This window comes from Nomascus leucogenys, chromosome 17, assembly GCF_006542625.1.
Source record: "Nomascus leucogenys isolate Asia chromosome 17, Asia_NLE_v1, whole genome shotgun sequence".
Taxonomy (NCBI): Eukaryota; Metazoa; Chordata; class Mammalia; order Primates; family Hylobatidae; genus Nomascus; species Nomascus leucogenys.
In genome coordinates this window covers 94,367,510-94,395,416 of record NC_044397.1, presented here as the reverse complement: position 1 = coordinate 94,395,416, position 27,907 = coordinate 94,367,510, and the positions used below count along the sequence as shown (strand labels likewise).

The window sequence follows — 27,907 nt, the reverse complement described above, 5'->3', positions numbered from 1 at the left end:
TTTCATAGTCATTGAATTTAGTTAATTGTTTTGATTTGATTCCAGTTCAGCCCCGAACTGGGTGACCTTGGCCAAGTGACTCAGCCTCTCGGACCCTCGGGATCCTCTTCTGTGAAATGCGGACAGGGGAAGGAGCCTCGCGCGGGACGCTCACTTGCCATTCCGCTCCGTCCGCCCGCCTGGGGTGCGGGCGGGGACACTCCCACTCCCCCCAACACCCCACGCGGCTCCACCGCTTCCGAGTGGAGACTTAAAGAGGAAGCGGCAGCCGCGCCTGCGCCCGCCGTGCCTAGCCCGGAGCGCCGGACGCGCACGCGCGCACACGCACGCAAGCCCGCACGCGCGCGCACGCACGCACGTGGCTCGGCCCGCGCGCATCCTCCCCTCGCAGGGGCGGGGCCAGCGCAGGGACTCCATTTCCCAGCGTGCCCCGCGGCAACGCCGGGAGCCTCCGAGGAGGAAGGAAAACGCGCGATGGCCCCGACTGCGGCGGCGCAAAATCCGCCGCAGGGACGCACGCACAGACGGAGTACCCCTGGCCCCGCCCCCGGAGGCCCCGTGCGGGAGCGCGCCCGGGCGTGCGCAGGGGCGGCGGCGCGGCGGCGCGGGGACGCGCGGTGACCGTTGGCGCCGAGGGGAGGAGGCAGCCGCCGCTGCCGCCGCCGCCGCCGCCGCCGCCGTTGCGCAGATCCGGGCCGCGGCTGTGGGGAGGGCGACGGAGCGGGTGACCTTCCGGAGGCGGGAGCGAGCGAGGAGGCCCGGGAGCGCCGAGCGTCGCCGCCGCCGCCGCCATGAACAACTCGGGCGCTGACGAGATCGGGTGAGGACGAGCGGCGCGGGCCTGCGTCTCCGCCCCGAGCCCGGCCCGCCGCTCCCCGCCGCCCGGCCTCAGACGCCGCCCCCCGGGGCCGCCCCGTCAAGGTCACGCCGGCCGGGGGCGGACTCGGGACCCGGACTCGCCGCGGCTTCGCGCCGGGGGCCCTGGACGGGTGCCCGGGGTCTGGGGGGTCCTTGCGCCCCCGCCGCCGCTTCCCGGCTTCCCGTCCTGGGGGACCCTGAAGGAGACCCTGAGGGGTCCGGGGGGCCCCGCCGCTGCCTCCAGACTTCCTGGTCGGGGGAACCCCGAACGGCAATCTGGGGGAGGTGTCCTGGGGCGCCCCTGCCGCCGCTTCCCGACTGCGCGTCCTGAGGGACCCCGAATGGGAGCCAGAGGGGTTCGGGGGACCCCGCCGCCGCTTCCCGGCCGTGGCGGCCCCGAACGGGAACTTGGGGGGGCCTGGGGCGCCCTCGTTGCCGCCTGTAGGCTTCCTGGCCTGGGGGACCCCGAATGAGAACCTGAGGGAGTCTGCGGGGAGTCCGGGGCGCCCTGGCCGCCGCCTCCCGGCTTCCTGGCCAGGGGGACCCCGAACTGTGGCCTGGGGGGTGGTCCGGGGCGCCCCCAGCGCGCGCCCAAACTTGGCGGGCGGCGCACGTGGCGAGCCGAGCCGAGGGTTCCGGTTCTGCCACCGCCCAACTTATCCCACTCGGGGCTCCCGGCTCCCCGCTCCCATCCCACCCCCCCAGAGTGGTAAGGTTGGGAGGAGTTCGCAAACCCAGGGCCCGGGGGGCTCGGGTCAGCCGGGGCCTGCTATGTTTACGTTGCCTCGGCGCCTCCCCGCCGGGGGTGGGCTTGAGCTGCGGAAGGAAGAGTCAGCGCTTCCGAGGCGGCGATGGGCCGGCGGATCTTTGCTGAGCCGAGGCGTCCCCTCCCGTAGGAGCCTGACCTGCTCCGGACCCCCGGCGGGGCCGGGAAACCTCATTTCGCTGTGCCCAGGGGCTCGGCTCCATTCTTTGGTAGGAGCGGCTCCTGCAGCAGCGACGTTGTTTTAGAGTTGCATTCTTCCGGCAAAACAGTCTGGGTTGGGTTTCCTAGTGCTCTGGTGTAAATGTCCCGGTGCCCTTAGCTTTGAGCAGCGCCCTGTGTTCTCAGCGCTGGGCTTGGCTAGTGCAGGAGCGGTTGCTGCTAGAGGGTTGCCTTGGCAGGCCCCTCTCGCACCAGCTACAGGTCACACTTGTGGATGGGAAATGCGTTTTGTGGGTTCTCCCCCTCCCCAGACAAAACAAAAGAGCACCTTCCGTTGGAGAACCATGATGAAAGCACTTAGCCCCTGCCTCGCCCGTGCTGTGAGTTCTCTCCAGGCATTTTGACTTGGTAGGGTCCGTGTGCCTGTGTGGGAGACATTGCAGGGATGGGCCTGAGCAGGGAGTCCACCGGCCACGGGGGATGGAGCCATCGACTTTGGGGTGAGGCAGGGAAAGGGCTCCCAGATCGGGTACCTGGGTTAGGTCCATTCAAGCCGCGGGTGAACGTGGGCCCGTTCCACCCAAGCCGTGGCTGTGAGGAGGCTGGAGAGAGGTGAGGGCTCCTGCCCCTTCCCTCCCTGCATGGACACCCTTGGGAAGTGGGGCAGCTGGGGTTCCAGCCTGGGTTTGGAGGGGTCCCACCCACAGCACAGATAGCCTTGCAGGCCACCCGGACGCCACGGGCTGCGTGGAGGAGGACTGGAGTGCATGGACCCTGCTCTCCTCCTCGGCTACCGGGAGTGTCCACTGCTTTCTAAGTCAGACTCCGTGGGCAAGAAGTGTTGCCACAGCTGCACCTCGCATGGGAGACCAGCTTCTGTTCTATGTGGAGTCCAGGGTCTACTCTGACTTCCTTGCTGTGTGGAGTTGTTATGTGGGTGAAGTGCTTGTGACCCTGCGAAGCGCCCTCCTGGCAGGTCCCCTGCAGGTGCGGTGGGTGCCACGCGGGAGGGTGCTGAGCTTGGATGGAAGCAGGCCTTCTCTGCGGCAGATGGCGGCTCTCAGGACGCCATGGGTCTGTGGTGTCCCTTACCCACTGGGGGGGCTCGGCAGCCTGAGGAGCTGCCTCTTCCTGATGCAGAGCCCTCACTGCTCACTGCCATGGAGGAGGCAGGAGATCCCGCCAGACCCCGCTTGGAGGGCTGGGCCTGGCGCGCGCGTGGGTGCGGGGTCAACGCCTCAGGAGACTTGGAGCTCGGCAGCCCCCTGTTCTGGGACACTTGTGGCCGTGCAGCTGCTGCCCTGGGAAGGTGGGCTAGGGAGCCATCCTTGGGGGAAGCTCTGCTTTTGAGTCTGAGAAGTTGTCCCAAGTTTCGAGGGTACCTGTGCTGGCTTAGAAGTCCATGTATAAAGCCTGATGGGGGATGAGAGTCAGCTGAGGCCTGCCGGTGATAACGGATGCCTTACGCACACAGACTTCAGTCAGCTTGAGGAGGGGGACTGCATGCAGGAGGAAGCGCATAGGAGTGGTGGGGTGTGGGGAGTCCCTGTCCGGACCATGGTGGGTTTGGCACATGGACTCCACATGGTGGATATGATGGACAGTGTCCTCATTTGGGAGCGGGGCCTGTCCTGGTCCTCTTGTGAAGGGTGGGGGACAGGCACTGACCTGTTGGGAGGGTTAGAGGGTTGGCACCAGCTGGTGGCCTGGAGCGCTCAGGGCACAGGCAATCAGGAAGGCCTGAGTCTCCAGTGTGCCCTCCCTGGCCTTGTGAAGTCATCTTAAAGTCTGGGTCGAGCGCATCTGACTTGGATTCTGGGAAGCTGACACAGTGCAGCCGGGGTCGCCGCGTCGCTGCTGGATGCTGGGCGCCTGGGTGGTGGGCCAGGTGTCAGGGATAGGGTCCGTGCCCGGCTTCCTGGGGAGAGGACAGAGGCTCAGAGGGGTCACCTCCAGCGCCCAGGCCGTTGTGTTCTGCTGGCCTCCAAGGCAGCACGCGGTCATGGAACTGGAAAGAGGTTTATGGAAGATTTTATCTGGTACACTGGGGAATGGTAAGACGGGGACACCTGGAAATACTGCAGGGAAGTCACAGAGGGAGGAAGGACTCAGCGGAGAGAGGAGAAAGCCGCCTCTGGGCAGCTTTGAGGGTGCCCAAGACTGTGGCCAGGGCCGTGCAGCTCAGAGCCAGGCCCATGGCAGGTCTCTGGGTTTATTGGGTGGCTGTGGAAGGAGACATCCTGAGTGGGGCTCCTGGCTGGGCCCCTAGAGGCCGTGACCACTTGTACCTGTGCGGAGTGAGCACGAAGCACCTGGCAGGGATTGTTGGTCAGGCCAGAGAGGGCCATTATCTGGGGGAGGCTATTGCAGTGTGGGGAGCGATGGGGAACCTCATAGGGCTGTGCCGGCCTTTCTGGGGCTCTCTTGGTGCATTTGAGGTTATTCTGAGGCAGGTCTCCTGGGCTCTGCCAGCACTCTGGCCTGGATCACTCTGGGGCACTGTGGGCACTGCAGGGTGCTGGGCAGCATCTTTGGCCTCTAGTCACTCCGGGTCAGGAGTACCCCCAGTCGTGACAACCACAAATGTCCCCGGACATCACCCAGCGTCCTGCTGGTGGGGAGCCACCATCTGGGAGCATCTGTGCTTTTGGCCTGGTTCCCCCTGCGCTGGGGGCAGCTGCTCCTTGTGGTTTACGGCTTGTCCTGTGTCGGCTCCTTTGATTCCTGTGAATGGGCCGTGAGGTTGGATGTGCTCCTGACTGGCTCGCCTTGGCTCCGATGGTCTGGAGCAGGCCGATGGTCTGGAGCAGGCCGGTGTCTAGAAAGGCAGCAGCATGGCCCCTGGCGCTTGCCCTTCACACAGCAGCAGCTCCCCAGTGGCCCAGAGCTAGCAGCAGCGCACAGCGTGCCCAGCTGTGCTTGTAGCCTTGGCTCTAACCCTTGGCTTTGCCAGAGAGACTGAGGCACAGAGGAGTTGAGGGATGCACCCGGGGTCACCCCAGGGAGTGGAAGAGCCGGAGCTGGGAGTCCACACTCCTCCACTGCCCGCCCAGCACGGAGGGCGCTCCTGGTCGGGCGGCTGTGCGCATGGTGTGACCCGTCAATCTGAGGTTGTGCTGTCTTCTGTGGACTGAGGCCTTTTCCCATCCAGGCCTGGTCCCCGTGACACCATGTCATGATGTCAGAATCCCTGAGAGCTGTGACAGGGCTTTTGGCAGAGGCCACTCATTCGACAGATGCTTATGGGCTGAGCTTCCAGCTTGTCTCCAGGCGTTGCCAAGGAGGACACTGGTCCGCCTGGGAGGGTGGGGCTGGCAGGGAGAGGATGAGGGTGACCAGTTAGCACCCAGGATGTAGGCATTCATGGGCTCCTTCAGCACACAGCAGCGCGTTCCTGTTCACGGACTGCTCCTGTGTTCTGTGGACCCCACACCCTGCAGGCGTTGGCTGGGGGAGGGCATCTTACCCTGCTGGTGAGAGGGAGGCCAGGCTATGGAGGGTGGGGCTGGGCTCACTGGCCTGAGGCAGTGGGTGAAGTGGTCCCGGTTCCCACCTGGTCTTAGGGGCAGGAAAGTCCCTAAAGGCTCTTCCTGATGCTCTGGAAGAAGAGCAGGGCTCCCCATGCATCAGCCGCCACTGGGCCTGGGCTTCTGCCTCTTGAGATTGTGCACTGAGCTGAGTGTGACTGGCGGAGCCCAGAGCCAGGTGGGGTCTGTGGGGAGGCAGGCTCCTCCTGGCTTGGTCCCCCGGCCCAGCAGGAAGGGAAGGGTCGCCTGCCAACTGCCCCCGTTGAGGCTGCTGGCCCCGAAGGGCTGGGCTGGCCGCCGCTTTTTGAAGCCCGCTCTGGTGCTGCCAGGAGGTCAGGGCTCTTTGTGGTCAGCCTGGGCCAGAGGAAGCCTCTGCAGATGGACTTCACGCATAAATACCGCACAGCCACGCCCCCCCCCGCCCCCCGACGGCACGCAGCAAGCGAGGTTACCATCCAAAACGGCTTTTGCTTTAACAGGCAGAAGAGGGTGGCTGCGCCGGCCACCGTGGATTGAGCACCTGCCAGGTGTCAAGCTGCAGGTCCAGGGTGCCAGGCTTGCAGATCCTGGGAGATGTTCATCATGACCTTCGGTGGGCAGATTGCACACCGGACTCCAGGTTGCAAGGGAAGAAGTAGAGCTCGCCCCACGCCTCCCCCACTGACGAGAACACCCCTTTTGGGTTTGTGGGGTGTGAGGTCTGTAGGAGCCGCGACTTCCAGTGTCAGAGATGCCATCAGCTGGGTGATGACTCTCCCACCCAGTGGCCCCCTCAGAGGCAGGGCCTCCTCAGAGGCAAAGTGCAGGAGCCACATTGCTCGCTGACCCCTTCATCTGCATAGGCCGGTGTTGCATTGCCCCGTTAACGTCCTCGGTCCACACGCTTCCAGCCCAGGTGCAGGCTGAGCAAGCCTGGAGCTGAGGACAAGCGGACTGCCAGCCCCGTAGCAAGCCCACGAGAGCCAGCAGCAACTCCTGTTGGCCTCTGCCCGTGCCCGGCTCCCTGGACTCCGACGTTTACTTGTGTGAGAGTTGGTTTTGCTGCCTGGGCAGTTGATGGACAGTGTCTGGGAGGTGCTTGCCCAGGGCCCCACATGTTTCTGGGGTGCCGGCTTCTCACTCACGACCTGGTGAGGTTGGCAGCCAGGAGCTTTCATATTTTATTGATTAAAACATCCTGAGACTCAGAAGTAGGGACTTTGTGCCAGGGCCCTGGAGGCAGTCCCTGCCACTGAGGAGATGACCCTGCCTTCCGGGACTTGCTGGAGGCTTCTGTCTGTAGACCAGGGAGAAGGTGTTAGCCAGTGGCTCCTGAGCAGTAGTAAAAGAAACATGGACACAGGAAGCTTTAGCGTTGGAAGCTGCTCTCAGATATTTCAATAGTAACACAGTGTGGTTGGGCGCGGTGGCTACGCCTGTAATCCCAGCACTTGGGGAGGCCGAGGCGGGCGGATCACCTGAGGTCAGGAGTTGGAGACACAGCTATGTGAAACGAAAGCTATGTGTTGCTGTCTCAGATTTCATAAGTAATGAGACTTATTTCAAAGGAAACTTAAATTGTCTTGTTCTCAGTAATGGAAGTCTTTTATGCCATAATTGTATATATAACTTCTTTTTTTTTTTTTTTTTTTGAGACGGAGTTTTGCTCTTGTTGCCCAGGCTGGAGTGCAATGGCATGATCTTGGCTCACACAACCTCCGCCTCCCGGGTTCAAGTGATTCTCCTGCCTCAGCCCCCCGAGAAGCTGGGATTACAGGCACGCACCACCACGCCCGGCTAATTTTGTATTTTTAGTAGAGATGAGGTTTCTCCATGTTAGTCAGGCTGGTCTCGAACTCCCAACCTCAGGTGATCTGCCCACCTCGGCCTCCCAAAGTGCTGGGATTACAGGCGTGAGCCACTGCGCCCGGCCTTATAACTTCTAACTTACAGGAAAATTACAAAAATTCCCATATCCTCTGGCCCTGCCAGACTCGCCATTGGCTGACATTTTACCCTTTGGCACATGGTGCCTCTTGCCCCACCCCCAGTGAAGTGTGTGTGTGTGTGTGTGTGTGTGTGTGTGTGTGTGTTTAGATGGACCCTCACTCTGTAGCCCAGGCTGGAGTGCAGTGGCGCGATCTTGGCTCAATGCAACCTCCGCCTCCTAGGTTCAAGCAGTACCCCTCCCTCAGCCTCCCGAGTGGCTGGGATTGATTATAGGTGCGTGCCACTGAGCCCAGCTAATTTTTGTATTTTTAGTAGAGATGGGGTTTCACCATGTTGGCCGAGCTGGTCTCGAACTCCTGACCTCAGGTGATGCGCCCACCTCAGCCTTGCAAAGTGCTGGGATTACAGGCCTGAGCCACTGCACCCGTCCCCACTGTGTGTGTTTCTACTGAAATATTTGAGAGTAGCTGGAGACCGATACAGTCCCCTTTATGTGGACACTGAGATATCTGTTGTTTCCCAAGAACAATGACATTCTCTCACATGAACACAGCACAGTGGTCAAAATTGAGAAAGTGGCTGGGCGCAGCAGCTCACGCACTTTGAGAGGCCGAGGCGGGGACGGATCATGAGGTCAAGAGATCGAGACCATCCTGGCCAATATGGTGAAACCCCATCTCTACTAAAAATACAAAAATTAGCTGGCCGGGCGCCTGTAGTCCCAGCTGCTCGGGAGGCTGAGGCAGGAGAATTGCTTGAACCTGGGAGGCGGAGGTTGCAGTGAGCCGAGATCGTGCCACTGCACTCCATCCTGGGCAACACAGCGAGACAACGTCTCAAAAAAAAAATTGAGGAAGTATTTATTTTTTTTAAGTTTTATTTGAGTATTTTTTATTTTTTTAAATTTTATTTAAGAGATGAGATCTCTTGTCACCCCGGCTGGAGTGCAGTGACACAATCACGGCTCACTGCAGCCTTGACCTCGACTCAAAACGATCGTCCTGCCTCAGCCTCCCAAGTAGCTGGGACTACAGGTGCCCGCCACTACCTGGCGTCTCGTTTTGTTGCCCAGGCTGGTTTTGAACTCCTGGCCTCCCGTAATGCTGTGATTACAGGCGTGATCTGCGCCCAGCTGAGAAAGACAGTATTGATACCAGGTTATCTAACCCCCTGGCCCTGTTTCAGGTTTCTCAGCTGTGCGTTTCTAGCCCTTCCCCCTTAATACACAATTTTTGAAATTTAAATGAGGACCGAAACTGGACTGGTCTGACGAGTTCCTTCTGCCAGCGAGGTGGGGGTGGAGGGGGACTGGACTGCTTGGAGGACACCTGCCTGTTACCTGGCTGTTTGGTGGGTGCAGTGCTAACTAGAGGCTATTTCAAGTGACTTGGGTTTGGTTTGGTTTTCAGGGTTTTTGTGTGTGTGTGTGTGTGTGTGTGTGCGTTTTGTTTGTTTGTTTGCTTTTTGAGAATGCTTGAACTTTAATTCCAAAGGATTGTGTAAATGAGCATTTTTCCAGTCAGTTCCAGCCAGCCTTGAGGGCCCTTCCTTCATGGGGTGGGGGCTGCTGCTGACTCCTGCTGGGTGCCGGGCCCTGCTGGCATGGATGTGGGCGGGGCTGGCCCTGACTCAGCGCGGGCACAGCCTATGGGGAGTGAGGCACGCGGAGGCCTCGCTCCTCCCACGGTCTCTAGGCCTGACCTCAACGCTCCCTGGCCTGATTGCGAAGAGTGTGTGGGAGACGCAGGATTTTAAGTTAATGAGGCCTAAACCTAAGCCTGTTGCTGTTGCGTGATCAGCATGGTTTTCCCTGAAATTTGCCTTTTCAGATCTTGTCTCTAAGGGTCAGGAAGCACAGGGCGGCTGGCACACCCGGCCTCTAATTCTTCCCGCCTCAGCCCTCCCCGCCGAAGAATGGGGCTGGGGGGTTGCTTGTTGACATTTTGAAGATGGCAGTGGGTGCCTTTCCTGTGGTGGGAACATGCTTTGTTTTTCACACACTAAATTTAAATTAGCGTTTCTTAGGGAAAAAGAAGGAACAGAGACAAGCTCCTGGCGGTTGGCCGTGGCAGACACTTCGCCAGGGGCTGACTCGTGGGGGCTGAGTGCGCAGGTCCCAGGTGATGGTTGATGAGAGGTGATGAGTGTGCCAGCCACCTTGCAGGGGTCTTTCCTGGCGAGCTGGCAGGAGCGGGGAGGAGCATGTTGCTCCTGAGTGCTGGTGGGGCAGTAACGTGTTTTTGCTGAAAGCCGAAGCCAAGGGTGGTGTGTTGGCCATCAGGGACACGGGCCCCGCGTGGGAACCAAGGGTGGTGTGTTGGCCGTCAGGGACACGGGCCCCGCGTGGGAACCAAGGGTGGTGTGTTGGCTGTCAGGGACACGGGCCCCGCGTGGGAATGGTGCTTTCAGGATTCTTGCAGCTTGGGTGGGAGCTGTGGCCTGCACGGCGTTTTGCTCTCTGGAGACCAAGGGTGATGATGGTGCTGGCACTGAGTCACCGCTGAGATTCAGCTCAGGGACTTCATTGCTGAATACGTGTCCTCTTTCCCAGGGAAAGCAGGCAGGATGGGAGAGTCGCCAATAGAACCACCTCTTCCCTGCCTCCTGGGTTTGGGGGAAGCTTGAATGACATCTAAGGCCCCGTGCCTGGGTAAGCCTTGTGGCCCATGTGTCTCAGACATGCCCAGTGGGTGCCATGGCGGACGCAAGGTGGCACAGTCCCCACTGGGAGTTGGAACAGCCAAGGGCCCTGGGGCCACCTGGAGCGGCAGTGAGGTGGAAAGGTGGGTGGGCCCTCGGGCGTCGCTGCAGGGTCATGGCAGATGCCTTGGGAGAGCTCCAGCTCATCTGCCCGGAAGAGACCGCCCCAGGATGGGGGTGGCGCGGGTCTTTGGTGGGAGGCAGGCAGGAAGTGCCAGTGCTGAGACTGAATTTCAGGCCCTTCTCATCTGCCAATAAGAGACAGCCCCAGAATGGGGGTGGCGTGGGTTTGTCGGGGATAAGTAAGTGGGGCCAGTGCTGAGACTGGTGCTTCAGGGTCTTCACCTTCGTCTGTGGGCCCCTCGTTCATTCGTGAGTGCAGGCTCATTGGGAGGCTTCTGTCTGTGTCACCCCAGCCCTGCCCCAGGTTGTAATTCAGAGGCCATGTGGCATAGGCGTCTAGTTTACTGTGCATCATTTCAGATCTAGACCTCTACATTCTTTTTCCTGGTTATAAAATACTTGCAAAAGCTGTAGGAAAGCGAGCCTGTGTCCCACTCGGCAGCAGCGCAGGTGAGCGTGGCCTGTCGCAGGAACTCGTCACTTGCTGCGCTTGAGGTCGGCGTGCGGCTCTGTGGCACAGTCCTCTCCCCATGGCAAGGCTTGGGATCATCTTTCATGTCTGCAGACAGCATGGGCGAGGCTGACTCGCCATTGCTGTGAGCTTTGTGTGCTGTCACGTGCACAAGCACGTTTGCGTAAACTGCTTCTGTGGCTTGAATTAAGACCAGCTTGGCTCGGATGGGAGCGTTTCTAAGGCGAGCGCTGTCTTGATCCTGAATGTTTTCTCATTGAATTGCAGGAAGCTCTTCGTGGGCGGTCTTGACTGGAGCACGACCCAAGGTAGGTGGGGAAGGGGTGTCAGGTGGGTACTGCAGAAGGGGCTCTAGGACCTTGGCCTTCAAGCTCTGTCTGCCCGCCTCTCGCTACTGTCTTGGATGTTTTAAAGTCCTTTTGACATTGTTCTGATTTCTGGGCAGGGGACATTGGAGTTGGCTGGGGCAGAGTAAGTGTATTTGCTCTGAGACTGTTAATTTGGTATTTCCGTCCCAAGTTACAGAGAAGACTTCAAGCTGCAGGTTCCTAGCTCCGGGCTGAGGTGGCTTGTGGAGGCAGACAGCTGTTGTCTGGAAGTGCAGGGGGCTGGGGGCTGGCCAGGCTGTTACTGAGTTCAGAACAGGAGGAAAGAGTGTGTAGCAAAGTCGGCGCTCCTTGGCCACTGCCAGCATTCAGAGTTGTTGTGTTTGCCTTGCCTTAAACGTTGCCTTCCTGGACGCCCACAAAGTCAGGTTGTAACCGCTGGCCACTGCTGTGCTCACTGGCAGCCCCTGATTTACGTGAGGACCTCAAGTGTGTGTGGAGCAGAATCCCCCAGTGCCGCGTCGCTCGGTGTGTGGCTGGTGGACTAGAGGAGTGTGCATGCCGGCAGCACCACCAGGCACGTGCCTAATGCTCTGGCCCTGTGTGTTTGTTTTCTTCCTGATTTCTGAGCAGAGACTCTGCGCAGCTACTTTTCCCAATATGGAGAAGTCGTAGATTGTGTTATCATGAAAGATAAAACCACCAACCAGTCTCGAGGCTTTGGGTTTGTCAAATTTAAAGACCCAAACTGTGTGGGGACGGTGCTGGCCAGCAGACCGCACACGCTAGACGGCCGAAACGTAAGTGCCCTTCGGGAGCTCACACCCGCTCTGTGTCTCGCCTGTCCTTCCTCTGCTTCATTTTTTCCTGGACTCCGACCGATGTTTGCGTTAGAGCATGTTTGAACGTGGGGTTCATTGGGAAGGATTAAGCCTTGGTGCTGAGGCTGGATATTGCAGGATACAGGGTGAATGGAGCCGGCGGGGCAGGGTAGGGCGGGCCGGGCTGCTGTGCTGTGGCTGCTGTTGTGCTGACACCTTCTTTCCTAGAGAAACAGCCTCTTATTCACAACCAGCTGATTTGAAATTTCCTACAGATCGACCCCAAGCCATGCACACCCCGGGGGATGCAGCCAGAGAGAACACGGCCGAAGGAAGGATGGGTAAGGGGCTGGGCTGGGCGGCCTCCTTGTGTGTTCTCCACTCCACATGGAAAGGAAATGTGTGCCTTCGATCTGCTGTGGTCGCTCATTAAGATTGAGAGCGACACAGGTCTTCTAGGTTGGCACTCGAGCAGCTGAGGATCACCCAGATTTATCAGTGCCGTGAGTGTTACAGCCAAGAAAATTCCTACCTACCTATCTTAAGGGAAAAAAAAGATAGCTCATGCCATTGATTATCAGGAGCCAGTCATCTTCCCTCTGTGCCCTGTGTGCCCTCTGTGCCGGGCCTGCCCCCCCCACTGCCTGGCCGTCCTCAGAGGTGGGCCGTCCTTCCACTGCTCCACTGCCGGGGCTGGGCCGGGCCGTGTCGGCTCGTGCTGGCCACTTTACTGCTCCACCTGAGATCCCCTGATGCGGCAACTTGGGTTCTCTGACCTGCGGCCCTGGTGCTTGCCTGGCCGACAGGGCACCGTCCTGGCATGGGGTCTCCTTGGCATTTGGATCGCACCACCACCCACACCTCACCTTCCTCCAGCCCTGCAGTTCTCACACCGGCACCAGGAGCCTGGTGGGGCGGTGCAGATGGAAGAGATCTTAGCCCCACAGAACGTGCTGGACAGTGCAGACCTGGAGGCCTGCTGAGGCACCGGGTGCCAGCCTCTCCACAGTGTGGGCAGCAGGGCGGGGCCCAAGAATCTGAATTTCTAGCAGAATCCCGTCTACTGCAGGCTTCAGAACTCTTGGAACAGTTCTTTTTTTTTTTTAACTTTTTATTGGGAAACTTTTTAACTACAGAAAAATTAGAAGAATGACACAAAGAATATCTAAATATACCATCTACATTTATCCATTATTAATATTTTGCCAAATGTATCTATATGTATTGACATCCATCTCTGTCCACATACACCATTCCTAAGGACCGGAGGGTGCGTCTCCTAAAATGACGGCCACCCCCACATGCACCCACCGTCAGCACGCTGGAAAGCGGCTGCAGGGAATCCCGTGTCATCTGTGTCCAGGCCATGTTCCCAGCTCCAGAACTGTTTCACAAGTGTCTCACATAGCTGGTTTTTTCAGACTGGAATCCAAGGTTCATATTCCGTCTGGTTATTAATTAATGTCTCTCTAGCTTTTATTAAGATATAACGGGCATGTAGTAAACTGCGCCACTTGATGGATTCTGACCCGTGCACACACTCATGAAACCATCCCTACAGTCACGGCAGCGAGCACTCACCCCCAGATATTTATAGTCTCTTAATTCAAAGCAGTTGGGACAACTTAAAATATGATAGCCTTGGATAGGAAAGAAAAAAAAAGGATGGTTGGTGGGTGGGGGCAGGAGGAGAGCACCCCATCCCCAAGGGCAGCTCAGGAGCTGGACCCGAGACTCCTGGTTCTGGCCACCCAGTGAGTGCCGAGGCCCCGGGAAGTGGTGTCCGGGAGCAGGCGCCCTTGCCAGTGGGAGGCCAGCAGAAGGGGCTGTGTGGTTTGGGCCAGTGTTTCACGCAGCTCTGGAGCTGCTGGAGGTTTCCGCAGTCATCACTGTCACCTGCTGGAGAACTACAGCCTGAAATCCAGCTTCATCTCTGCTCATTTCATAGTTGCTGCTGCCTTTCCCCTGCCATCCTGAAGTCCCTGCCTTCACACGGAAGCACTTTTCCACTTTGTAGTGGTTGCGATTCAGAATAACTGAAGGCAAGGCACACACTGTGCTGTGTGTCAGTTTAGCTGAAATTCAGCCCTGCAAAAATGCTAAATCCCTGTCTCCTTGGGTCTCTCTTGAAAAATGAGAAAGCGTCTCAGCAGAGCCCAGTGTCTTTGGACTTAGCAGGCTTGTGGAGTGTTCTGCTCTGGCTTTCATCTGACTCTTAAAACCAGCGCGGATTGGCCTTTACGTCCTACGCAACTCGCGGGAGGGTTTGGAGGGTTCCTGCGTGAACTAACTGTCCTTCCCCTCTTCAACAGCAGAAAGGACCCAGGAGCGATAACAGTAAATCAAATAAGATATTTGTCGGCGGAATTCCTCACAATTGTGGTGAGACAGAGCTCAGGGAATACTTCAAGAAGTTCGGAGTGGTGAGTTTCTCCCCACCCCAGCAGCACTGTTGGGACAGAGCCGCTTCTGCTCAGTCCTCGGCCTTCTTGGGGCTGAAGTGGCGGAGCCACAGTGCACAGGCCTTTCAGGCTGGGAGCTCGCGCTCTCGTGTTTCCCCAATGCCTGCGCCCTCTGAAAAGACGGAAAGCCCAGCCTTTGCCTTCATGGCCATTTCATGTCCCAGTAGGGTAGTTGGGCAGTGAACCAGCCTGACAGCCTTCAGGGCGGCCGCCCGATTCCATTGTGAACACCGTGGGGTCAAGTGTCAGAGAGGGGCAGTTATACGGAAACGGGGTTCAGTGTGGCCTGGGCGAGCCAGCCCCACACAGCTGACTTTCCAGTAGGCAGGTGGGAAAATGCCCGAGCTCAGTTGAGCCTGGTGCCAGAGGGAGCTGGGACGGCCGGAGGGGGCCGGTGGGGAGCCCTCCCAGTCACCTGAGGCAGGGGCGTGTGGTCACCCCAAGGTCCTGCTGGGACTCGTGCCGTGCCCTGCCAGCAGGACAGCCCTGCATGTCTGAGTACTGCGCACGTTCATCAGGTGGTACCTGATGGTGCCATGGGCCTGGGCCAGGAATGAGAGGCCCTGAGCGGGGCCTGGAAGAGCAGGGTCTGCAGAGGAGCTGTGTGTGGCTGCCCCGCCACTTTGAGTGCAGGCCGAGTGTGCCCTTTGCTTCCCATGTTTGGTGGGAAGGGCTTCTGTGGGGTCTCCTGGCTCCCACGTCGCCTGCTAGGATGCGTGGTCGGCATTGTTGGCCCTTCACGTCCCTCAGCACACACGTGAGCGGGGTCATGGGCAGCCCGGGGGCGGGTATCCAGACGCCTGCCCTGGAGCTGCTTCTCCCTGCCTGCGTCTGGCCCTGGGAGTGTTGGGGCTCCCGCCTTTCTCAGACAGCAGCCCCATGGAGCAGCCATGGCCCGTGCACCTCCCCCGCTCAAGGAGGGCGCGCCCTATGCTGAGAGTTTGGGTTCGTGGGAACAGGCTGTGCCCTCGGAAGAGCACCCGCAGCGCTGGCCCTGGTGCCTGGGCTGACGCCACTCTCTCCTTCCAGGTCACGGAGGTAGTCATGATCTATGATGCCGAGAAGCAGAGGCCCCGAGGTAAGGGCAGATCTAGTTTGTCCTCGGCCTTCTCCCTGCTCCTCCCTCAGATGGCAAACTATCTCACCCGCCAGGCACACACAGGTGGCGGCTGTAGCAAACAGCCTCAGGAAAGGACGATTTGGAGACAAATGACTAAAACGTGGGCTCCTCATGTGCACCCCATTCAGCCTGTCTGTGCTTCCCGAGGTCAGACGTCACACATTGTTTTTTGGCTTGTTCTTTTGAAGTTTTTATGACTTGTCATGAGTCTCGGCCTGGGTTCTGTTTTTCACTGTCCAGAAGAGTGTGGTCCTTCTGCATTTGACCTTCCTTCACCCTCGTCCAGTCCTCCCAGTGTGGCCGGTCTCATTTCGTGTCGTCAGCTGGGTCAGCTGGCTCCGTGTGGAGCTTGGACTTCCCGTGATCCATCCCATGCTTTTTTTTTTTTTTTTTTTTCCTTTTCTTTTCTTTTTTTTTTTTTTTTTTTTTTCGGTTTTCTCCCCTCTCTGAAGTCAGCAGGGCAGGTGGGAGGAGGGGTGAGGAGTCACCTCAGGGCCTCCCCTCAGCTTCCTGCACGCCCATCCATGCTGGTTTGTGGAGCTGGGACAATGGGCGCCCAGTTCCTGTGCCCCTTTTCCGTGGCTGCTGCTGTCTGTCCCGCCTGCCCGCATGGTTTTGGTTCATCAGCTGCTTTTGGCCGGCCACGTGAGCAGATCTGCAGCCTGGGTCTGCCCGCCGCGTCCGTGCCGCCCCCGCACCACCGGCCCAGGTCAGTCGGGGCAGCCCCGAGCGCCAGGTGGCGCCGCAGCATGCCCGCCATGCTGGAGCATAGTTTGCCATTTGAACCTCCCTCCCCACGGTTAGGAGCGCTCCTCCTCCATGTCGGTTACGCTGTTAAGTCTTAGTCGTAACTTAATTTAGACATACATGCTTAGTGACGTACTTAAGTGTTTCATAGTAAAGTACAGTGATGTTAAGTAAGCTGTTTTTCCTTTTCTCTCTGTGAATTGTGTGTGATTAACGATATCTCTTTAGATTTCTCTTCTCCAGGTGCTAAATTATATCACACAGGTACAGGCCAGTCCCGCAGTCAGAGGAGGGAGCGGCTTTGCTCCAGTGGGGTGTAAACGAAGTTTCAGGTGTTTCTGTCCCGCTTCCTCAGTGGTGATGTCGCCTCTTGACAGCCGCATTCCTAGACAGCGCTCAGGGCGCCTTCCCCAGGACCCAGCGCCTCTTGCACTGTGCCCGGACCAGGCGAGCCCTGTGGTTTCAGACACTCCTGCAGTTTGCGAAAATGTCTACTTCTAAATACGTTGTTTCATCACCGACGCTGTGTTCCAATACTGCCTCTGATCTTGGGAAACTTGAGTGCGCGGGAATCTGAGGGTTGCTTCTAGATCCTCCCGGTCCCCCTCCGGCTGCCCAGAGCTGGCGCCCCTTCTCCTCGCGTCCTGTCCTGTCCCGTGTGGACGGGACATGGCGAGTGTTGCTGAGTCCACACTGGTGTACAGAGCGCTTCGGGGCCAGCACGTGGCCACATGTCCTTAGCTGTTGGGCTTTGAAAGTGTCCCTTGGGTGTCAGGCGAGTGGAGGGCCGGAGAGACGCCGCAGCACTGCTTAGCGGGTCCTCCCAGAGAGCGTGTCCCCTTCCCTTGGCCTTTCTGCATCTTCTGAGACGGGTCTATGTCCCCCTCCCCGCCAGCTCCTCCCTCTTCCTCTCCACTGACTGAAGGTCATGACCATGTCCCTGTCGGGGACCCCGCCTGTGTCTTGGGCACACAGTGTCTGTGCGGGTCCCTGCTTGGCCCTCCCACGTCTGCCCTCGGCCCGCCCGCTCCAGCCGCTGCCTCGTTCGCCTCTCACTCCCCTCAGGTCTTCTCCATCCCGCGCTCCTCTCGCTGTGTGCCTTGCCCTCCTGGTCCCTCCTCCTCCTCCTCCTCCTCCTCCTCCTCCTCCTCCTCCTGTCTGGTTGCAGACACTGCGTGCACAGTCACGCTCAGGTGCACACGTGTGCTCAGGACAGTGGGAGGCTCCTGAACCACAGTGACCTTTGTCCCCTCAGTCTGAGCTGCCCTTTCTGCCCGTTTCCATCTTTCCCCACCCCCAGTTTTGCTTGACCTGTTTCTGCCTGGTCCCAGCTACAGCAGCCCTGGCCCCTGTCTCTTCAGCTTGAGAGGCCCCATGGTGGGCTGCTCCTTCCGGGGACCCTTGCCTGTTCCCACCCCCACGGCCCTTCTCTGCCGCGCTCATTCACGCCTCACGCCCGTGTTGCGCTGTCCCCTGCTGTGTGGTGCTTTGTCACGCACCCTGTGCCTCTGGCGCGGGCGGCCCATCTTCAGCCCGGTCTCAGCTCTTCCCGCGTCCGTCTTTGTTCTGTGAGGTCTTGGGCAGCTGTCTGCCGCGCACTTCCATCTGGGGAGGGGCTAGTGCCGCCTGGGCCCCGCCTCGGGAGGACAGTGTGCTTTGCGGTGTCGCGCTCCACCTAGCCCGAGAGGCCTGGAGAGCCCAGCGCACTCCTGCGCCTAGAGGAGGAGACCCGCCCCGTTAGCCGGGGGGCCGCGCCCACCCCAGACCCACTAAACTTCGTTTATACTGCCACTCTCGTGTTTGGGAAATGCTAAATTTTTTTTGCCTTTAAAATTTTCTGTTTTGATCCCATGGTGCATCTCGCTCTTGCTGCTGACAGCAGAGTCTGACCTGCTGGAACCCGTTGTGGCCTGTATCTTTGTGCATTGTTTATCTACCTGTATAGAATATGCATATATGCCTACGATATGACCTCTCCTAGGACTCCTTGGGCTTACCCAACGGTGTTGCGTAAGCCTAGCGAGGCACCAGCTATGATAGATACTGTAACTGTTAACGCTTTAGAACGATATATGGCTGCTGTCAGCACTAGCTGCAAAGCAAATTGCAAGCCAAGGGGGAGAATCCTGGGTTTCAGAGAAGCAGACACACATCCACGGTGCACACCCCTGACTGAGGTGGCGCATTCCACGCGGACCCCTGGCCTGCAGGGTTCACTGGCAATGTCTCCACAGGCGAGAGCCAGAATATTCCAGCACGGGCCTCTGACCCTCCCCTGGGGGGCGCTTTGTCTGCCAGTAGCAATGGAGGCCCTCACTGTTCCACTGTCTCCGCTGCTGCTTTCTAAGATGTGCTCCTTGTTCCAAATCTGTCCGTGACATGGAGCCCCAGCCCCGGGTGACTGGGGCGGAGGCTTGACTCAGGCCTCAGTCAGCAGAGCTGTCACCGGGAGTGCGGACGTCACTGTCTGTCCACTCCGTGTCCAGTGAGTGGCGGCTCCTGGGGAGGGAGGCAGCTGCCCCAGGGGCCCGCAGCGCCCCACACACAGCTTAGCTGAAACCCAAGGTCGATCCCTCGGCCCGTCCCTAATACTGTTCATCATCCTGTTTTGTGTCACAACACCCTGCTACCTTGATTCACTCTTCGTCGTTGGCTAGGTTTTGGATTTATTACTTTCGAGGACGAACAATCAGTGGACCAGGCTGTCAACATGCATTTTCACGACATCATGGGCAAAAAAGTGTGTAGTTGTAGTTTTATTTTACCTTAAGACCAAACCAAGTCTTAGGCAACTTAGGGGTTTCACTGGAAAGGAACATTCCTTCACAGAAAGGGTCGGGCGAGTTCATCCTGTGAACCTTCGCTGCGTGAGGTGGGCCTGGGTCTGTAGACGTGAGGAGGGTCTCATCCTTCCCGAGCACCCTTCCTGCGGGGTGGGCGTCTCCCAGCTTTGCTCCTGGAGCCCCTCCCTCTGGGTGACCTGGGACTGGGCAGGTGGGGGGCGGAGGCTGGGAGGCTGTGGCGGTGGGTGTTGGGGCTGGCTCCAGTGAAACCGCAGCGTTGCCTCAGGCTTGGTTTCCACGACCACTCCTTCAGATGTCTGCAAATCCCCATTGTCTGACACTGACCTGTAATGTGATCAGCAAGGGACCTTTGAGAGCCGAGGTTCCGCTTAAAATCGAAAGCACAGTGGAAACATCATGAAGGACTGGTTGTTTGAATTGGGTCACTTACTGTGGAACTCCGGCACCAGCCACATGCTCTCGGTAGTACTCAGCCACCATGCAGTCAAGTGACCTCTGGTTGTGTCATCTTCATACTGTGTTACCCCCGGAGGTGAGAGGGACAGGAGGCCACCCCCCAACCCCCAGGCCAGCCCTTGGAAGGTGTGTGTCAGAAAGAGGTCCCTAAATCCTTGTTTTACCTGGACCCTTGGAGGTTCTTGAGAAGTGGACTCTGAAATAAATAACTGGTAGAAATTCTACAGTGTGGAATTTCTTGCAGTTAGCAAAAGCTTAGGGGTCCAGGTTTTTGCAGGATTCCTGTCTTGATCCTTTCAAACCAAGGAGCTCTGCTGGCTCTGCCAGGCCGCCTCACACAGCCAGTGGGATTCTGACCCGGCCTCCCTGGTGCGGCAGCGTCTCCTATTAACAGAAGGCGCTTAGCCCCTCTGACAAGGCCATGGTTGTTTTTTCAATTAAAATGTCCTGGAGGGAGCATCGCGCTCTTTATCTCCTGCCCCCCGCCCTCTACCCCAGCCAGAGGTCTCGATAGCAGAACCTTTTTAAAAACAGTAGCATGTGTAGTTATTTTTGTATACACGTGGCTTAGATTTGGTTGCAGACTTCATTAATTCCATTTGAACCCAACTAAAACAGGAGACACAATCCTTGTTCTGACATTCAGTGCAGCTTGTGGTTTAAAATTAGCATGCAGGCTGCATGGGTGCGCGACAGTACAAGCAGGGGTTCGAGAAGTCTGTGCTGAGTGTTTTAAGGGACTACGACACTGATAATTTGGGGAAAGCATGGTCTTGATATATGGGGCAGAAAGAGCTCTGTACGGTGCACACACCTGCTGCCGTCCCTGGGCAGCCCCTGGGTCGCCCCAGCCATGACTGTGGTCTGCGCGAGCTCCTGAGCTGGGCGACCTCAGCGTGGGTCTCGCCTTCCAAGCCAGACAGTCGCTGGAGTCCAGCTTGCCCGGCGCCGGCCTTCACTGGTTGGCTGGACCAGCACTTGGCGTCGCCGCAGGCCCCTTATGGGGGTTTTCCATTTGTAGAGTGTTTGGTCCCGGGCAGTAGTTAACCCTCCATGCCAGGCGACTGCATTGCTGCATTCAGGTAGGAAAGGGTGAAAGAATTTTTTTTTTTTTTTTTTTTTTTTTTTTAAGTACAAGGACCGCTCTGCTTTGTAAGCAGGAACTGCAGTCCCCTGAGGAGGGTGTGTGAAGACTCGCTTATTCAAGTTCTTTGAAACGGGTCCCTTGGTCCTGCTGTCACACTGCCTTGAGCTAACGGATCCTGTTCCCATCATAGGCCGGTCCTTGGGGCATTGGGCAGGTGGGGGCTTCGTGCCTCTGCGGCTGCTGCTGTCTGTTCTCTAACGGGCAGAACTGAGGGATTCTGAACTCAGGATGTGCAGCTCTCCAGACTGAGACCCCAAGGCTGTTGTCAGTCCGCCCATATTTTCAAGCAGGCATTAAAGGAAGGTCAGCCACTGCGCCTAGAATAAGTAGGTCAGGCCTGCTCCATCCATTGTCCCCGGCCCCGCACCCTCCTGAGAAGGCTGTGGCTCCTGACACGTCTGGAGAGGAAGGGCCCCGGGCTGCTGAGCGAACACAGTATGAAGATTGCTTACTGATCCAAATGTCCATTTTATTGCATGTTTGTTACTTTTTTTTTGTTAGATGTAATGTAAGATTCTCTTATCACATCCATTCCCTCTGACATTATTTTTGAGTTAATTGAGATTCTTTAAGCGTTAGCCTGGGGAAGGTAAGTCTTTATCTTCCATTAGACATTTTAAATTAAAAAATCTAAGTAAAACACCAACCGTGTTTCTCAGGTATGAGTTAAAAGCACAGGTGGGCGGGCTCCGAGCGGTCCAGAGGGCGATGAGGATGCCGATTGCTGGGAAGATCCTGGTCCCTTTTTGTCCCCATGTTTTCAAGAGGAAGGAGGACGCTGCCATTTTACTTGAGTGAAAGACCCTTCATCACGCACGAAACCCCCGAGGGCTCTGGGCTCGGTCCTGCTGCCCCGCAGCGGGCAGGCTCTGTGTGTCTTACAGTTGCATCTGTTGTACCTGAGAAACATTTTTTAAACAAAAAAATTCAACACAAAAGAATTTTTTAAGAAAAAAATGCTACTGGCCTAAATAAGGTTTATAGTTAAGTATTTAGTCTTAAGTTGTAAGATGCTAAGTGTAGTTGTAAGTTACCCGAGGGTGTGTCTAAAGGGAAGGGGGTGCTGGGACCCGCAGCCTCACCCTAAACCAGAGCTCGGTTTGTTTAGGTGGAAGTTAAACGAGCTGAGCCTCGGGACAGCAAGAGCCAAGCGCCGGGACAGCCAGGTGCCAGCCAGTGGGGGAGCCGGGTTGTGCCCAACGCTGCCAATGGCTGGGCAGGCCAGCCCCCGCCCACGTGGCAGCAAGGATATGGCCCGCAAGGTAAGGCCGACGCAGAGGTGCCGACGGGAGTGTCCCCCTTCTCAGACTCGACCCGGGCATCCTGGGCTCTGCTGTCGCTGCGGCCTCCCCACCTCTGCTGTGCATGCACAGAGCCGTGGTTCACAGAACTGGCGCGGCACAGTGTCCTTGAGTCCCCGTGAGGTGCCCGCTGAGAGCCAGCTCCCGGGCAGCGCCCACAGCCTCCTCAGTAGTGGGGTGGCCACGGTTTAAGTGCCCGTCCGGGGCCTGGGACTCACTGTCACCGGGAAGAGCTGCAGTGAGCGTCTGTACCTCGCGACTGTGTGCCACGGCGGGTCTGAGCACGAAACCCTGAGAGGGCTGGCATTGCCAAGCTGAGCTCAGAATCGGGGTGCTGCCCCCGGGAGCCGTGAGGACCCGGCAGGCTTTGGATCCTTGCCACCTGCCGTTCCCTCTGCAGTGCCGTGGGCCCTCTGTGGTTAGGCCCATGTGTGGTAAGCCTGCCCTCCTCGGAGCTTCCAGCAGCCACGGAACCCCTGGGCTTGGCCGCAGCCCGACCGAGTTGTGGGTCAGGGTTCCAGATGTGCCTCGTCCAGGTGCCAAGACTGTGGCTTCCCTGCACCTCGTCTAAAACCTTTTTCTCTGGAGCCTCCCTTGTTGGAAACTGGGAGGTGCTGTGGGGACTGTCCCTGCCCTCTCGAGGCTTAGAAGTCTCAGGTTTCTCTGGGGTCCTCAGGTGGAGCCAGGAGGTCGCCCGTGCCCCAGTCAGTAGACACAGTGCCCGCCACCTGGCAGGGCACAGAGGAGAGTGGCTTTAAGGCCTGTTCTACAAGGGGTGGGGAGTGCCTCTCTGCTCAGGGTTCAGGGGGTGCTGCCCTCAGGATGAACAGGCTCTAAGCACAGGAGGCTCTGGGGTCGGTCCCAGCCTTTGACGTCCATGCTCTGCGGCTCCTCTGCGTCGGACAGCTGGGTGGACACGGCGCCAACCTCCTCTTCTGTTTTCTTATCTAGGAATGTGGGTGCCGGCAGGACAGGCAATTGGTAAGTCCTTGTTTATAGAGCAAAGGCGGGGACAGAAGCCACATGGCAGGCTGACTCGCCAGGCGTTCTGGGGCAGCCGGCAAAGCCTGGTTCCTGTGTCCTGAGTGCTGGAGAGGAAGAGGGTGAGGGGCCTGGGTCTAACTGGCCAGGCTGTGTCGTCCAGCGCTCTCTGTCCATCACCCCTGTACTGTGTGTTTCAGGTGGCTACGGACCGCCCCCTGCGGGAAGAGGAGCCCCCCCGCCACCCCCACCGTTCACCTCCTACATCGTGTCCACCCCTCCTGGAGGCTTTCCCCCTCCCCAGGGCTTCCCTCAGGGCTATGGTGCCCCGCCACAGTTCAGTAAGTCTACGGGCCTTGTGAGAGGGCCTCCCGCCTGCTTCGGAGATGCCAGGCGGTGGGCGGGGGCGATGGGGAGTCTTGTGTTACGGGGAGAGCCACAGGTGGGGTGCCGGCTGGTCAGCAGGTCACCTGCCACCAGGCCCTTCACCTGCAGATGGGTTCCGTCGCCTGTGGCCTCGCTGGTTAGGCTAAAGGGCGGCCCGGGCTCCTGCGGGTTGGAGAGCTCACGGCAGGAATGTCTGCCCCTGTCCAGTTCTCACAGGCTCCTTAGGAGACAGAGCCCGGACTTCGTCTCTCAGCCTCGTACTTCAGGATTAGGTGGCATTTGTTTGAGGGTGCACAAGCTCTAATTCTTTTTTTTTTTTTTTGAGATGGAGTCTCCCTCTGTCGCTCAGGCTGGAGTGCAGTGGCACAATTGTGGCTCACAGCAAGCTCTGCCTCCCGGGTTCACGCCATTCTCCTGCCTCAGTCTCCCGAGTAGCTGGGACTACAGGCGCTGCCACCGCGCCCGGCTAATTTTTTTGTATTTTTAGTAGAGACGAGGTTTCACCATGTTAGCCAGGATGATCTCAATCTCCTGACCTTGTGATCCGCCCGCCTCGGCCTCCCAAAGTGCTGGGATTAGAGGCGTGAGCCACTGCTCCCGGCCTTATTTTTTTGAGATGGAGTTTCACTTTTGTTGCCCAGGGTTGAGTGCAGTGGCCCGATCTTGGCTCACTACAACTTCTGCCTCCCGGGTTCAAGCGAGTCTCCTGCCTGAGCGTCCTGAGTAGCTGGGATTACAGGTGTCCACCACCATGCCTGGCTAATTTTGTATTTTTAGTACAGAACAGGTTTCACTATGTTGGTCGGGCTGGTCTCGAACTCCTGACCTCAGCGCATCCAGAATTTTAGACGGGGCCCCCAGGGTGAGGTCTTGGCACTCTCCAGTAAAGAAGAAGGGACATGGGCCATACGTGGGGTGTCCTTTCTAGGAGCCTTGCGTCCCTTACCTGCCTAGCCAGGGATTGCACCTCACAGCACGCAACCAGCAGGAACGGTATCATGATCTGATGTCATCTGCGGTCCCTGGGCCCTGGGGGTGTTTTACAGTTGGGGCATATCACAGTGTGAGCTAGTCCCGTCTCGGGGGTTTGGAGGCTCCACGTGGCCGTGGCACAGGAGCAGGCAGTTCCATCCTCTGGCCTGGATCAGGCTCTGCACACGGAGGCCTGTGGGCCAGATGACTGACAGGAGGGGAGCTGGGTGGAACCTCGGCCCGCCTGATTTCCAGCAACAGGGCAAGGGCGGCAGCACCTCCAGCATGGCAGTCCCTTCCAAGCACGTCAGGATGCGCCCTTGCCTGTGTGGCAGCTTCCTAAACATGGGGACTGGGCACGGTGGCAGGTTTTTGTCCCTCTGAAAGAGCAATTTTGCTGCGGGGTTACTTGCTCCTTGAGTTCTTGTCTGAGGCCCACCTGGCGGCTGCTCCGCGAGGAACGGCGCGGCCCTGCTGCAGCTCAGCATCCCGCCACACTCCCAGGAGCATGTGTTTCCTGGGGTGGGGCGGCCCGGCACTGTGGCTCTGTGGTTCCACAAGGCCTGGGCGTTCTGTGGGTTTGGGTGGCAGTCCCGTCTGGGCAGCTCCTGCTGGGCTGGGCGTGGGTCTCCTGCTGGTCTGCCCCCAGCTGCACAATGTGTCTTGTGCCTTGCCCTCTTGTGGCTCTGCAGGTTTTGGCTACGGGCCTCCACCTCCACCGCCAGATCAGTTTGCCCCTCCGGGGGTTCCTCCTCCACCGGCCACTCCCGGGGCAGCACCTCTGGCTTTCCCACCGCCTCCGTCTCAGGCTGCTCCGGACATGAGCAAGCCCCCGACAGCTCAGCCAGACTTTCCCTATGGTCAGTATGGTAAGTGGTTTCCTGCCATGCCGTGTCCCTGCTGGCCCCAGGACCCTGGGCACGGCCTGCCTTCTTCTGCTTCCTCCCCTGCTGGATGCCCCCCAGCCTTTACCTGGTGGGAAAGGGGAGAGGGAGGAGGGGGGTGCCGGGGTTGTTGGAGAGACCTCGTGGCAACTCGGGCCCGGCAGAAGGGAGCGTGGGAGTCTTGTCGCAGCAGAGCATTCGTCGCACAGCAGGTGTTGCAGGGCGTGCATGTGTGGGAACCTGAGTGGCGACTGGGTCGAGGGAAGTGAGTCCCAGGAGGCTGTGATCACTGTCTCGAGGTCGAGGCCCTCGGTGTGGGTCCCGGGTGCACTGGCCCCTTGGTGGGTTCCAGTTTCTGGCGTCATCAGCCTCCCGCTGGGTCCAGACCCTGCTTGGGACAGAAGCTGGGTCTGTAGCAGGCGTGACCTGGACGTGGGCTTCGCGCTGGACTGGATGGCTGTCGTGGCTTGGGTCTGCCTGGACGTGATCTGCAGGCAGCGCATGTGCTTCCGGGGCAGGAGCTTGTGGGGGGCGGGGTCAGCATGGGTCAAGGTCTGCATGTCTGTAGTTCTCGCCCTGCACCGAGCCAGGAGTCACAGCAGCCTTGCTCAGGACCAGTGCGGTGGCCTCAGTGGGCAGGGCTCCAACCATGGTCAGCTCCTCCAGCACCAGGGGTCATTCACAAGCAGGGTTTGAGAACATGGGGCACCTGTCTCCAGGTGGCCACGGGCTTCTGGGGTGCCTGTGAACACGCTTCCTTTAGGCCTGGTGGAGGCCGGGGCGTGGGAGCTGTGTTTGGCCGAGGTGCCCGCCTACCCACCTTGCATGGCTCTGGTTCCCCTGCCCCCACGCCCAGGCCTTGGGCCGAGGTTGCCGCATGTGTGGGTTCTTCACCCACTCACCACCAAATCCTGGCGTGTCTGAGACTGGCAGGGGGGCGTGAGGCGCCCGGTTGGGGCGTGGCGTGTGTCAGCCGCTGCTCTTGGTGGCGGCTGCTTGGGTTGGTCACCCCGGTCTCGTCTCTTGCCAGGCCTGGGTTCCTATTCTCCAGCCCCGCCGGGCTGCGGCCCACACTTTGTTTACAGTCTTATGGTCAGGCTGAGCAGTGATGTGGCCTAGGTAGGTGCCGCCTCCTTCTCCAGGGTCCTCCCACCCGCCTGCACCGGGAGGTGGACGTGGCTTCCTCTGCCGTCCCGGGCGGGGGTGGACGCTGGCGGTGCCCTCTGGGAAGGGGTCCTTGCCAGTGCCAAGACATTGGCCACGAGCCTTCAGTGGGCCCAGGATCCCCCAGAGAGAGCCCATGCCCACCTGTGCCCGCGTGCACCCGACTGGGAACCCAGAGGGCACGGGAGGGGCTTCCTGCAGGGCGTGCAGCGGGTGGGGAGCAGCCCGAGCGGCTCTGTCCTTGTGAAGACGCCGCTGTCCACACTCCTGAGGTCAGCTGTGTGGGCCGGACAGGCTGCAGGGTGTGCTGGCCCCTCAGCCAGTGGTGTCCCTGGGGCAGTCAGGTTGGGCCCAGAAACCCTTCCCTGACACGTGCCACCAATGGACGTGTCCTGACGGGAAGGACAACGTGGGGTCTGGTCTGCGATGGAGGGGCAGGCCTGGTATTGCTGCAAGGGCCTGTCGGGTTTTCTGAAACTCCGAGAGCCAGCTTTCTAGAAGCCCGGTCCGCCGTGCCTTGGCCATGTGTGTCTCCAAGCGAGGCTTCTCCACCTCCCCTCACCCCCCAGCCACGTCTTCGGGATTGAACAGGGAAGCGGTGAGGTTATGTGGGCCATGAAGGGCTCCGGAAGCCGCTTTTCTCTGTGTGTGCGCCTGCTCACATGTTTTTGAGGGAGAGAACACGCCTGGGGTCCTCTCCCTGGCCCAGGTGCTGGCCTCAGAAGGGCCCCACCCCCACCCTGTGGGGCCTGTGGATTCAAGGCAGGCTCGGCAGAACTGCGTCCAGGTGGCCTCGCTCGATGGCAGTGCCAACCGCCCGGGGACTGCCCCGAGCTCACAGGACTCTCTCCCCCAGCAGGTTACGGGCAGGACTTGAGTGGCTTTGGACAGGGCTTCTCGGACCCCAGCCAGCAGCCTCCTTCGTACGGGGGTCCCTCCGTGCCAGGGTCGGGGGGCCCCCCCGCCGGCGGCAGCGGCTTTGGACGAGGGCAGAACCACAACGTGCAAGGGTTCCACCCCTACCGACGCTAGCCCGGGGCGCCGCGATGTCTGCACGGCCCAGACCCAGGATTCCAAACTTGTGAACTCGTGACAATCACAAACGTGGTGGCAAAGTAGCGACTCAACCTTGGGGGGGGCGGGGGGAGGGCGCGAGGCTTTTGGAGCGGCTGTGGGTGTCGTCTGGACTGAGGTTTTTAAATATTTCTTTCTCTAACCCATCAGCACAATAAAAAAAAGTCACTGGTTCAACAACAGGGTTTAGAAAAATGTCTTCAGCTTTAATTCAGAACTTCAGGTTTCTTTTTCTTCCTTTTTTTTGGAAATTATTTCCCTGAGCCTTTTGTTTTACAGTGTATTGTAAACTTTTATGTTAAAGAAAAAATATACATTTACAAATTGTGAGATTTTTAAGAGAAATTTTCTACGATGTATACTGGCTTATTTTTTAATTTAAAACAGGGTTTCCGTCGGCACTGGTGGAGGGGGGTGCGCTGTTAGTCCCCTCGCTCCTGGCTTTGGGGGTTGGGACTTGGTGGTCCGGAAACTCTGGGAGCTTCAAGAAGAAATCTACTGAGTGTGTTTCTGTTTTTTGTTTAATTCCTTGCTTTTGTCGACTGACCTGCTTGGTAGTGTCTGAGGTGAACTGTGGGTGTTGCGCACAGCCAGCCGCGTGGATCCCACGCAGTGCTGAACCGAACCTAGTAGGAAGCCTTTCTCCCCAGGCACGTGGCTTCAGGGCGTTTCCCATTGACCGGTTTGACCCTGGTTTGAATAAAGAGAAGTGCGTTTGGATTAGAAA

At 58.7% G+C, this 27,907-nt stretch overlaps 1 protein-coding gene across 10 annotated transcripts; it reads left to right on the top strand.

Moving 5' to 3' along the window:
• Positions 1-573: 573 nt before the first annotated feature.
• On the top strand, positions 574-27,907 carry DAZAP1 (DAZ associated protein 1). Of its 10 annotated transcripts, none has more exons than XM_030796407.1 (13): positions 574-820; positions 10,802-10,842; positions 11,494-11,660; positions 11,957-12,022; positions 13,994-14,104; positions 15,173-15,221; positions 18,668-18,750; positions 21,526-21,679; positions 22,670-22,699; positions 22,900-23,040; positions 24,751-24,927; positions 25,973-26,061; positions 26,966-27,907. In XM_030796407.1, exons 1-12 carry the CDS (start codon positions 792-794, stop codon positions 26,059-26,061), a joined length of 1,137 nt encoding a protein of 378 aa, XP_030652267.1. In that variant the 5' UTR covers positions 574-791; the 3' UTR covers positions 26,966-27,907. The 10 variants fall into 10 exon arrangements, with proteins under 10 accessions (XP_030652267.1, XP_030652266.1, XP_030652264.1 ...); XM_030796406.1 differs by having other exon boundaries at positions 26,963-27,907; XM_030796404.1 differs by lacking the exon at positions 25,973-26,061 and having other exon boundaries at positions 13,997-14,104.